Genomic DNA, 13,611 nt, shown 5'->3' on the forward strand with positions numbered 1-13,611 from the left:
AAGCTTTGACCTTGAATTTTATTGGTGAATGTGCATTCTAGGTACTTAAGTTTATTTTATTTGATCTTCTTGTAATAATCTGTACATTTTGACACCATGATCACCAGCATGTACCTTATCATCTTAGAGGCGGTATGGAATATAATGTAAAAAAGGTCATTGACCTTTTGAAAGGCTTTGACCTTGAATTTTATAGGTGAATGTGCATTCTAGGTCATTAATTTTATTCTATTTGATATTCTAATAAGAATTTGTGCATTTCGACACCATTATCACCAACCTGCGCCTTTCCATCTCAGAGATACCATTATACAGTATGTACGAAAAGGTCATTGACCTTTGACCTTGAAAAAAAGCACTTTCCCCAACCCGTATTCCTCCTAACTTTTTTTTGGTAAATGTTGACACCCATACCTACTCAAATCAGTCAAAAAACCATTTCCAATAATTTTATTCCAGATTTAGGGATACTAATTTATTAAATTAATATTTCCAATTTGACATTAAAGGAACTAAATCAACACCTATGAAAATATTGGTGTTTGTCATTTGCCCCCAGAAAGGGTCACAGTTCATCCTCTTGATCGGACGAAAACATTGATGAAACGAGAGCTCCCCTAATCTCGACCTATTCAATTGACAAGTCGCCTGTAAATGACTAACCTCGAGTTCTGTTTAAACTTTAAAGGAATGTTCCAGGCTAAAGCTATTTATATCTCAATAAATATAGTAAAATTCACGAAGCAAAAGTCTGAAAACTTGATCAAAATCGGATAACAAATAACGAAGTTATTGAATTTTAAAGATTTATATTATTCCGGTGAAACAGTTATAGACATGTTTTTATGAATATTCATTAGGTGGGCCGATGATATCATACCCCACTTGTTCTTTTGTATTAGTATTTTATTACATGAAGTTAGGTTTATTCATTTTTTTCTACCAGGAACTAAAACAATTGGATTGAAAACCGATTAAGTGCATAAGTTATTTATTTCTGCAACTCATTTCTTCATAATGGAGACACATCATTTACACATTATTGGAAAAATTAAACAAATATGATTTCATGTAATAACAGTACAAAAAGGAAAGTGGGGATGTGACATCAGTCCACCTAATGAATATTCATGAAGACATGCCTAAAACTGTTTCACCAGAATGATGCAAATCTTTGATGACGTTATTATTTGTTATCCGATTTTGATCAAATTTTCAGCATTTTGCTCTGTAAATTTAACTATACTTAGCTAGCTATATATATCTTCAGCCCGGAGTATCCCTTTAATCATGGAGGTTTGTTAAATCATGATTGTTAAATCATGAACCCTACCGAGGTTCAATTATCGTGTGTAACAATTCAATAAGTAGGTCTAACATCCAAGCATCTGAAGTATTTACAATTATTAATTTATTAGTTTGTTTCTGCATGTTTAATATGTAAAAATACAGTGTGACCATCACAAAGTTAAAGAGATGCATTATCATTTACATAAATGGATGTAGTGCAAGAGGCAGACATGTAGAGGTATGACAATATATATGCTTCAGACTTGCAACACCTTTAAAAAGATGAAACACATATAAGAACATTATGATAACTAATGACTACAAATAGAAAAACAACAACATTATGTTCCACAATTAAATTACAAATATTTACAAAATGTGTGTAAGGAGTAATTACTTGAAATTAAAATTATCCTTGCGCCATCGAGGTATCAACTGTATAGTCCCAACATCACGAAAATAGTGCCAGTCACACCACAGAAACTAACTCCAAATCGACCGAGGGCGTGCCATTCGAATTACGTAGCATTTTTGATCGGTCTGCCTGACTGTTTCGTGAGTATGGCTGTGGCATAAATGCGTCCCGAAATGCGTTTGATATACGAGATGCATATCTTCACGTATAACATGCAAACATGTTAAGTGTCTGTTGTGCTGTTTGTAAGATGTTCTCCAGAATCATGATTATGAGATTCGGTCCCTGTAAGAGCGCATGTATTCCTTGATTTGTTCTCCACTACGCCACTGATATGCACTGATGTGACAACCATGGAGATGATATGAAGAGCTACCAGCGTCATACTGAGACGAAAAGACATCCTTTGCAGCCTTTTAGCTTTATTCATCCTTTCTTCTGGCCACTCCTCATCCACTTGCCGGAGTACCTGAAAGAAAATTCACACCTTAAATATATTTTACCAAAATTTAAACAGAAAACAGAATTAAGTTTATTCGAATTTCTATTTAAAAAAAAAGGGTTTCTGGTCAAAAATGGGTCATATTTTGTCGGCCTATATGAGCAGAACTTAATCATTTTGGCAAGAACTTTCCATTCAAATAAAAATAAGATCCAATGCATGTACCTCTGAAAGGATATTTCAATTCGAATAGATTTTATAGAGTGTTTACAAGTCATGTCAAGAATAATGCACTTAAAGAAATAAAGGTTCAAGAATTACGTATTTATAAGCACCTTCTAATAAAAAAAACCCTCATGTACATGCACCGATGTACACAAAAACAACAAAACTGTGCATAATATCGCGGACAAGAATGCTTTTTTTTCCTTAGAAGGTAGCTTAAATGCGCTTTTATAGATGCACAAACTAAGAATTTTGAGACGTAGGTAAAGCAGAGATAAACAAAATACATCCCTGTTGAAAAGAACACGGTGTCACACAATGTGATTCCAGTGTGTCTTAAAATAAATATTATGTCCACACTGTTAAAACGCTCAAATTCACACTGTAGACACCTCGACAGTATGACTGTTCACAGCGTGTTCACATGGTCGACTGTGGGAATATGTGATTCACACTGTTGAAATGCTCAGAGTTAACAGTGTGAAGGTGATTTTCCATTCAAACTGTGAACACACTGTGGGACACTGTGGTCCACCGGTTCAAACATATACCTTTCCCGCACAGGTCCTTCTCCTAAAGAACACAGTGTGATCCCAGTGTGTCTTAAAATGAATATCATTCACACTGTTAAAATTCTCAAATTCACACTGTGGACACCTCGACAGTGTGACTGTTCACAGCGTATTCACATGGTCGACTATGTGATTATGATTCACACTGTTGAAATACTGAAATTTAACAGTGTGAAGGTGATTTCACATTAAATTCCACACTGTGGCACTGACACTGTGTTCCACCAGTTCACACATATACCTTTCCCGCACAGGTCCTTCTCCTAATGACAATCATGATGATCATTATGACGGTCAACACCCAGGTGAAGAGATTGAAGATGAGAGATGAAACATACATCCTACTGTTTGTACTGGTTTCCACTGCAATGAGTACAGTCGACCATCCGGTCATCATGAACTGGGCTATGTTATTCATGCAGCATGTACTGTTTTCGATCGTGAAGGCTTCGGTAGAGTATTTCAGCTTGGTTCGTTGGTCACGTGATGGCTTTTTTACATCGTCCTGGTTATGAAAAATAGATGTAGGCCTACTTATATATACTTAAAAAAACTAATATTTTTTAAATTATCATAATTAATGTGGCTTCGGTTTCGAATGTTCCCTATATCCCATCATACATTCACCGACATAAACCGTTAACGGCCTCGATAGTTGGCGGCGGGGGGGGGGGGGGGGGGCTTACGATATTTTATATTTTACGTTTTACACGTCTAATGAAAAGTGCATGGACCCCTCAGTCCCCCCCCCCCCCCGCTCCGCGGACCAGTGGTTTGTTTATTATACTTCAATGTTTTGTTATAATTGTATTTCTATGGATTTCCTAAACTGTTCTGTTGAAAATGAGAAAAAAAACCTAAAACTGAAACTGATAACTAAAATCCTGTATATTATATGCTGCAGCCTATCCACGGGATATTTCCCACATATACTGCCATATGATAAAGTGTGATGATGTTATTATTAATTTTTTTTGCAAGAGGGCTAATTAATGCTTATATTTTCCCTGTGATGCGGTAGCATTGCCCCCCCCCCCCCCACCGTGTCACATTACCCCGCTGAATATTCTACAAAATATATAAACATTGGTACCTGATATAATCGTGTTTAAAAATATCGGTACCACGTGGTATAACTAAGGCAGGTGTAATAGGCCTACAGAGATGTATGTGCGCATAATATAACAATTAATTATTGATTAGTGAAAGCCTCCGTATGGTACAACATGCAGGACTTTTCGCATTTACTACAGGGAATCTCTCTGTACAACGTACCAGTTCCTTGGAAAATGCAAGGCAAATCACAGTGGAGAGCTGAGAGGCTTTTGTCGAAAGGTGGACCGGGACAGCATCGGAATCTCTTGACTCTGGACAACGACATATTTGCAGTTGTTCGTCCGGTGCAAATCTTCGGATGATTTGCTGTCCCAGTCTACCAACTTTTGACAAAGGCCTCTCAGCTCTCCATTGTGATTTTGACTGCATTTTCAAAGGAATCGATGCGTTGTAGCGAGTTTCCCCGTAGTAAATGCAAAACTACCTATTATCAAACTGACATACAATTAACTTACCGCCAGTGCATCCGGTGAAGTATAGCTTTTACTGTATGAGGAAAAATAATGAAGACAAAAATGCAACATAAAAGTAACATATCTTAATATTAGCAATTTATTTCCTTCATTCATTCAATTCGTTGCATCATTAATTTTGTTTTATTTGCCCATGGTAGACCCGTCACTTATCAAAACTTATTTTAAAAGGTACAAAATATCTACAATATGATAATTACTAAACAGAATGGACCAAGATAATAAGCTAATAAGTTGGTGATAAAATTATGTGCCACCCTGTATAAAATATCAGAAATAAATGAATAAATAAAATAAATGAATAGCTACAAACGGTTAGCCTAAGATAAACAAACTATATAAAGTTCAATGGGCCATATTGATGTATGAAGATGATATGTCTAATGTACAGAAGCAAAGATAGAGAGAGAGAGAGAGAGAGAGAGAGAGGGGGGGGGATGGAGCAAAGAGGGAAGAGTGAGAGAGAAGGGGAATGCAAGGTGTTCCTTATGATACTTCTGTTGATGGGCAACCAATGATTCATTTTCTAATCAAATTAATTGGTTGTATATTGAAACCACCATGCATATATGATTTATGAGATATATAGAAGAGATGTAATGATGATTTTTTTTTTAAGGCGGACAGTCAACCTGCCCGAAACGTCGAGTAACCTCTCTTCAATTCACTTCATCCTCCTACTACCCAAACCATCGCTACTCAAGCCATATTCAGCTCATCTCATCTGGTTTACAGTCCTTTTCATGATTTCACTCACTTTCAAAAAAAGAATACCTCTAATTTCCTCTTTTCATCCTTTCTCGTCTTTGCATTTCAATTTTCTGCCTGTATTTCCTTTCCCTTGTTCATATTACACATGGTGAACCGTAAACCTTTTCCACGTTATAAACTCCACCATGCAAACCTACAAAGATCATCTAAATTATTTTGTTAGAAAAAAAAATCGGATATACAGTCAGGGGAGGGGTTGAATTTCCTTTCAACCGGACCCCATAAACATCCAATCTTAATCGATATTATTTGCCAAATATTATGTTTGAAGTAATAGCTATACGTTCAAAATACGAGAACTTCATTTTCATGTTTATGCCAGTGTACTGAAAAAACTCAGGTGTTAAACAACACCAGTTTCGTTTGGTCTAACACCAGATAGGTGTTTATACAACACCAATTAGTATTAAAACAGCATCGGTTTGATTCCAAACTGGTGTTGTTTCAATACTTCTCTGGTGTGGACATATATAGATTCCGGGCTGGTGTTAAATCAACACCGGAGTTTTTGCAGTGTGTGTGGATTTATTAAAACCTTATGGTTTTGAAATCTACCAAAGATATGAACTTATTATTTTTTGTGAATAATTCCGATCAAAGTAACACTTTTCATCATGATAATTATATAAATCTAAAGCAAACGAGAAGATGGTGATTGTATTTTACCTCTTTTTGCAACTGGGAGTGCCAAAATACAAAATTCCCAAAAAAAAAAATGATTTTATGATATTTTATTGATTCAATCAATTCAAGATGATTGTACTGTTGCTGGTTGTTTTATCGCTATCCAATCGTTCTGTATTTTGTATATTAATGTGTGTAATGACATTTGTCAACATGCAGGACGCTTTTTCTAAAGCATTCAATAAAACTGACAGGCCAATCATGAAGTATAAAATACAAATACAAAAAGTAAAAATATTAAAGAAATAAACATACCAATACATTACAACTTATTCGTCTACTATTATGCGTGATCCGTGTATTTTGCTGATCAATCAATGTGAAAACATGCATGCGTGGAGAAAGACACTCATTGTATACATGCTATTGATGCTAATCGAAACGAAAACTGCAGAATGGAATACAATAGCTCCCAAATCACCCCGGATTATAATACAGTATGATGCATTTGGTACATATCATTTGGTTAGCTACTGTATATATATTGTGATATTTTCAATACATGTGTCGGTATGAGGAGTGCGTCGCGTTTTGAGACATCCCCCTATATCTCGACCGCGGCCCCACCGATTCATTTGCTAAAGCGTGAAACCCCAGATGCCTGGCTGACAAGTGTTAATAGTCCTTAAAGGGGCATTTTGCTGTGCCATTTGTAGATAAGACTGAAAGGAGGAGAGAGAGAATAGATAGCTAAAGGATCTTTTTTTTCCTTCGAACACTGAGCACAAGATATTAATGTGACATTACAGTGCGTCCCAGAAAAAAAGGAAACCAGGATTTCCAAGTCTTTATTCCTCAAAGGCAAATGAATTTTGATATGTTATTTACATAATCATACAATTCAATTATTTCTCTTTATTTTGATACTAATATGAGACGAACATTTCACGCATTAATGAGCAAGACGAGTTTGAAATGTAAATGTCAAAACCAGGTTGCGCAAAAAACTTGGACACGATTGGTTCATAATACGACGATCGTGCTTATTCGACGATTGGCTCATTAGCATTTCTTATGTATTCTTTGTTAAGATTCTCTCACTACTCCCTGAAATGAGAGTGGATTCAGATTCACACGTGAGTTTCTGCGCAAACCGTTTCTGATATGTCTCAATATTTAATGTTTGTTATCTGCCATGCGTGAACGATTTGCTAAGCTGTTGGTTTCAAATTAGAGATTAGATTCCAATCTTGCCATGAGTATCATATTTATAGTAAAAACATATTTAATAATTGTGAAATCTATCTCTTAAACGGGTTTCCCTTTTTTGTGGGATGCACTGTATAATAAAAAAGATTAACCCTTATTAACAATTCTCAGATATGGAGATTGCATTCAAAGCTTATAACAGACTGGTGCGGATATTTGGATATGGCAGGATTTTTTTCTGTTGGATTAAATACCAGACTTCTCTGTATAAAACTCTCCTTTCCACCTTTCTCTCATTCTATTTTTTAAGAACTATACACATAGGGTGGTCGCCCCCTGTCCCACCCCTGTGGCGCTGTCCATGTGATTAGCTATATAACTTTTTTACACATGCATTGGTGCGCCAATGAATTATGTAGGCCTATGATTCCACCTGCTGATATAGTCCGGGAGCAAAATCTCATAGGGGCCCTATTTAAGGAGTTCGTACAACCCACACCACAGAATAGGTTTGACACCATAGGGGGGTAGTATGGACCCTCTAGACTACTGCTAGGTAAGTAGTAGTCTAAAATTGTGGTATCACCTTTTTTTTTCTACAGACGAATTTAAAGAGCGATGCAAAATAGCAACAACAAAAATGAAAAAAAAATCAATAACTTTTAAGGGTCAGGTGAAATGTAACTTGCCATATCTCCGCTTGTTTATGCCATGAATACGTCATTCATGCATCAAAATATTGCTGGGTGACAGCTTTAACGTTACAGTAACATTTAAAAGTGAAATTTAGATATCAAACCTTCAAAATAGGAATACACTCATGGCCAATATCCACTTCCATCTCAAGTAGATATGAAAGCATTGATACGATAAAGTGATTTTGTGTTGTTAAAAATTATGCGCTCTATATAACTACAGTGGGACTAAATATGCATTATTCATGAAAAAATGAAGATTTTGGCAATATTCTTAATAATTTCAGATATGTTTTAACTACCATAATGGGTTATTTTTCACAATCTTGTAGTGTCGTTAGTTTGAGATCCAACGCTGCATGAATCAATTAGCATTTCTTGTTCACTTGGGATATAATCTGATCCGAACCATATTCAATTTTCTTTCTTCAAACTAATTTTTTTCCCTTAAATTGTAAATTCTTTTATAGGGTTCATTGGCCGAAAGGCCTCCTCCAGGGGGGGGGGGGCGGGGGCTGCCAAAGTCACCTCATCCTTTTCCGAAGTTTCTCTATTTCTTGGAAAATTTGCCATTTTGGAGTCCCTATTGAGGCAGATAGCTTTTCTACTATGTATTAAACCCTCTTTTCTTCATATGAAACCACTTTAAGACAAAGGAGTAACCTTTTATTTATCTGTTATAAATAAAGAGGTATTGGCAACCTTCTCGCTCAGAGGGGCTTCCAAAGTCGCCCAGCCATTTTTAGTATTTTGTCTTTTAATGTAAAAATCTGCCATTTTGAGGCCCCATTGAGGCAAAAAGAACATATTTTCTGCTATGTACTAAAGCCACTTTTATTGTCATGAAATCACTTGGGGACACAATAGTAGGCTTTTCTCTATGAGCTACATATAAAGAAGTGCTGGGACATTGAATCCTCTACCACACAGAGGGGCTGCCGAAGTTGCAACCCCCTTTTCCGTATTTTGCCTATTTATGGGAAAATCTGCAATTTTAGAGCCCCCATTCAGGCAAAAAGCTGTTTCCGCTGTAAAGCAAGCCTCTTAAACTACTTGGAGACAAAAGAGCACTTCTTTCTTTATCAGCTGCATATAACGAAGTGCTAGGAAATCGAACCCTACCCCCCTCAAGTGCCTGCCGAAGTTACCCTCCCCTTTTTTCGTATTTTGCCTTATTTATGGAAAAATCTGCCATTTTGGAGCCCTAATCGAGGCAATAAGCTATTTCATTTGTAAAGCAAGCTACACAAATCGCCTTAAAACTATATGGAGATGGTTTCCGATACAGCAAAAATGCCATTTTGCTCCAATGGGGATGCCAAAAGACGATATTTCCAAATACATGTCAAGTACGAAATGGGGTGAGGTAACTTTTAACAAATTCCTTATAAAAAAAAAAAAAAGGCTTTAATATGCCAGGATAATATTTTGAGCAAATATCTCTTCAATAATTTGCAGGAGATCAATAAAAATAAAAAGCTGCTTCACTAAAATATGCGTTAAATCAACCCCTAGGTCATTTGCATCATAAGTTCATGCCCTTTCTTATTCTACTTGCTTGCTCACCTATCTATGCTCTTTTCTTCTCCTCTCTTCTCTTCCTTTCCCTTCTCTTAGCCCTTTCTTTTTTAATTGTTGTTTACTCATGGTTTTAAAGGTATCCCGATTTCCGACAAAGGCATCTGCTTTATGGGTTTTTACGCATTCTTCCATGTACAATTTATGTACTGTATTTTACATTCATTGTTTGATTAAATGACAATTGGAATAAATAGATGCTTAATTGAATTGAAATGAAGTTTAATATAATACAACAACATAAAAACTGCGACGTTCCTTCAATTACTTTATTCATTTCAAATGAACGGGAATACTGAGTATAGTAACATTCTTCTGAGAATCGAATTTGATCATCAGAATTTGCAATGTATACTTCATTTGAAAATTATCACGAAATAGAGATTTTCACTTCGAAAATGTTTGTCGTATCACTGGGCCTATCATTCAGTATTATTTTGATAAATAGGTGGCGGAGATCATCATACTTATGGGGGGATTGATATAAACAAAGACTATGAGGGGGAAAACGACTTGGATAGATTTACATTTTATGATGTTCAGTAATTAATACTGCTGTAAAAATGGAGGGGGGCTTGGGGTCGTTGACCACTTTACAAATTTCACGATTAAAAAAAATGAAGTAGACGAAAGAAAAGGAGGAAATATTATATTTTCTGGATAATGTGTCATAATCTGTCAAAAAACATAGTGGTGTACACACTAAGAAATAAAGGTTAAAAATTGAACCCCGAAAGGTTGATGCAAAATCAGCACCCTATGGGTTCAAAAATCGAACCCCTGCTTGGGGTTCAAAAATTGAACACCTGGTTGGGGTTCATTTTTGCACCCTGCGGGTTCAAAACTGCACCCCTAGGGATTCAATTTAAAATTTAGGGGTGCAGTTTTGAACCCGCAGGGTGCAAAAATGAACCCCAACCAGGGGTTCAATTTTTGAACCCCAATCAGGGGTTCAATTTTTGAACGCATAGGGTGCTGATTTTGCATCAACCTATCGGGGTTCAATTTTGAACCTTTATTTCTTAGTGTGCATTAAACACGTCTTTTTTGGCTCAATCGATTCGGTCGCGCACAGTTCCTTTGACATTTTGCCCCATACTCCATGTCTGGCCCCATTATTTTAATTTTTGAGGGCGGGGTCCTACGCCAGTGGTAATGCATTTGGTTTGGATCAGATTATATCGCCAGTAAAGAGTAATTCTAATTGATTTAAGCAGCGTTTGATCCAAAACTATAGGCACTACAAGATTGTAAACAGTAGCCCGCAGGCTCGTTATCTGAAAATGTTTAAAAATCTTCATTTTGTCATGAATAACGCATTTTTAATCCAAGTATAGTTTTATAGAGCGCCACATATTCAAACACAAAAATCAATTATCGTCTCAATACTTGAGATGGAAACGGACACTGGACATTAGTCTATTCCTATTTTGAAGGTTCGATATCTCAATTTCACCTTTGAATGTTGTTGTAACGTTAGAGCTGTCACCCAGCAACATTTTGATACATAAATTACGTAGTTATGACATATACAAGCGGATATATGGCAAGTTAAATTTCACCTTCCCTTTAAAAGTTATTGATTTTTTTCATTTTTTTGCTATTTACATTGCTCTTTAAATTCAACGGTAGTATAAAAAAAGTGATACCACAATTTGAGACTACTACCTACCTAGCAGTGATCTAGAGGGTCCATACTAACTACCTATGGTATCAAACATTTTCTGTGGTGTGGGTAGTACGATCTCATTTTTCACAGGTCCTTGCTCCCGGACTAATAACATGAACTTTCAGATCGGCAGATGCGAATAGGATTGATGGACAAGAGCTTTTATGGTGTATTTATAGGTTTATTATTGACCGAATAGCGTTTTTTAACCCCCCCCCCCAAAAAAAAAAAAAAAACCCACACATTTCTAAACACGTGGGATGGATATCTTTTAATTTCTCCTCTTGTATCTCTATACACACACTCTTGTATCCCCAACACACACACCCTCCCACACATATTTCCCAAAATGCAGGTCTTCACAAGCCCGCACGCAAACGTACACTCTAATTGCTGCTCATTTTTTTAACCTTTCTGGGCAATATGCTTCATGCATTGGGTAAAATACTGCCCCGAATTGGTTGGACAAATAATTACCTTCTTGCGGGTTAAAATTTTGCCCAATATTTTTTTACAGTGTATATAAACAAGTTAAAAATAAGTATGTGGGTGTGGGTGTCCGCGCGTGTGCGAGCGGGTATGTGGTAGGAGATATATACATATGAATATAATCTGTACAAGTGTGAAGAGCAAAAATATCAACAAATGAAGTATCAGCTTTATATTCTAACATAATGCAGATCGGCAGTTAAAATACAGGCCACAGAAAAATCTGCCGGTACTTGCCATTCAATCGAACAAGGATATTGATTTTCACTGGTAGTTACAAGAAAAATTATACGGCACATAAAACAAATATTAGAATTGATGCAAGGGAAGTGGAGAGCTCTGACATATCTCATTCTGCATTATCGTTGCATAAAAAAAAGGTTATTGCTCCCAAAACTTTCCAAGGCCACTAGTTTCATATTATCAATTTAATGCTAAGCCAACAAAATAATCTTCTTACCCATCATTACTCTCGTCCATCTTGTATTTCTCCTCGTAAAAAACTCGATCTCCCAATAACATCCTCGATTAAATTAAGCTAACTCTTGATTAGTCCACCTTTTGGTCCCCTATGGAATTGATGGCATCTTCATTGCGTATATATACCATCGCCTAGCAATCTCAAATTGCACTGCAAACGATGCATGAACTCATTCATGTCAGACATGAAGGATGTTTCCCAATTGTCTTCAGTGATAGATCGCCTGGCAGTGGGTTTGGCAGCACGAGTCCATGCTCAACATGCTCAACTGGTGATGAAAGTGCAATGCGTAATAAATTTCCATCGTATTTTGACCTTATCATCCATGGCTGCTTGCTAGTGTCGCTACATCTCTGCTTCTCGTATGATGATTTATTACGATTTCGTCTGTCAACTAAATTACATAGGAATTCGTATTGCTTCAACGATACTACCAATAGATGAGATCCGGGATGAGATACATTTATCATGTTTATCAACCCCAATCAATTGGAAAGGGCATCCGTTCTTTCTTTTCTCTCTTGTAATCCTCGTGAATATTAGTAGCCTATTCGAAAGGTGTATGAATAGCAAATTTCAATAAAATAATATTGAATCGAAAAACATCTTTTTGTTCAAAGCTACGTATATCAATTTGCATGGTGAAAAAATCAAAGTGTACAATATTTACAAACAATCCTTCAATCAAAATATGGCGTCCCCCAAGGATCAATATTATGGCTACTGCTGTTTATCGTGTACATGAATGTGTATTGTTGTTCATTGGATCTACGCCTTTACCTCTGCAGTTCAGATTGTATTTATATTCATTATGTTACGTACTATAATTCATATTTTGTATGACCCTACCTATAAAAAAGTGTCGATGGAACAAAATAAACGCGATTTAATGTTGACTTGAATTGACTTGAAATGAAAAAGAAATCATGTCCTTACATTACATTTGGTACGATTAAATCTCTGACCATGCTTAAATCTTAATTATGCATGCTAAACTTGATTGATGAATATTGTTTAGCTATTGATGCAGGTTATTCTAGAAATAATGATAAATTTAATATCGAAAATCTACACAGGCTTCAAAAGAATTTTCTGACCTTTTTTGTCTTTCATAGAAGAAACTTCATTATTATGAAAACGAATGTAAATTATGTTCAGTCAGGATATGAATCACATTTTAACTACAACAAAAAATACAAACGTATCATAACTTCACTTAAATAAAGTAAAACTTTTTTCTCATTGAAATTCAAGATATTTTGATGGAGGATCAATTGCTTTTAATGCATTATATATACATTATATAATTACAATATAATATCAAATGGTTTAGTAAATGCCGTAGCAATAAAATAGTAGATTTCAAAAGGAGCGTAGCTCTCAAATATGAAAGGTATATATATTTGCACAAGCAGTGTTTTAAAGTTGAAGATGGTTTGTGTAACATAAACTCGATTTAAAAGATAGCAGGCGTGCTTGTTTCATGTGAACACAACTCCCAATTCATGCTGAATAATGAAATACATGTATTGCATTAAGTGGGAGACGCACAGACTGTCTAA

The 13,611-nt window shown here is 35.9% G+C and overlaps 1 protein-coding gene across 1 annotated transcript; it reads right to left on the reverse strand.

The window, feature by feature from the left end:
- Positions 1-455: 455 nt before the first annotated feature.
- On the reverse strand, positions 456-12,796 carry LOC129269788 (uncharacterized). The gene is made up of 4 exons (XM_054907275.2): positions 12,029-12,796; positions 4,516-4,546; positions 3,186-3,449; positions 456-2,174 (listed from the first exon to the last, which is right to left on the reverse strand). Exons 1-4 carry the CDS (start codon positions 12,088-12,090, stop codon positions 1,929-1,931), a joined length of 603 nt encoding a protein of 200 aa, XP_054763250.2. The 5' UTR covers positions 12,091-12,796; the 3' UTR covers positions 456-1,928.
- Positions 12,797-13,611: the final 815 nt, after the last annotated feature.

The sequence above is a fragment of the Lytechinus pictus genome, chromosome 10 (assembly GCF_037042905.1).
Source record: "Lytechinus pictus isolate F3 Inbred chromosome 10, Lp3.0, whole genome shotgun sequence".
NCBI classification, from domain to species: Eukaryota; Metazoa; Echinodermata; class Echinoidea; order Temnopleuroida; family Toxopneustidae; genus Lytechinus; species Lytechinus pictus.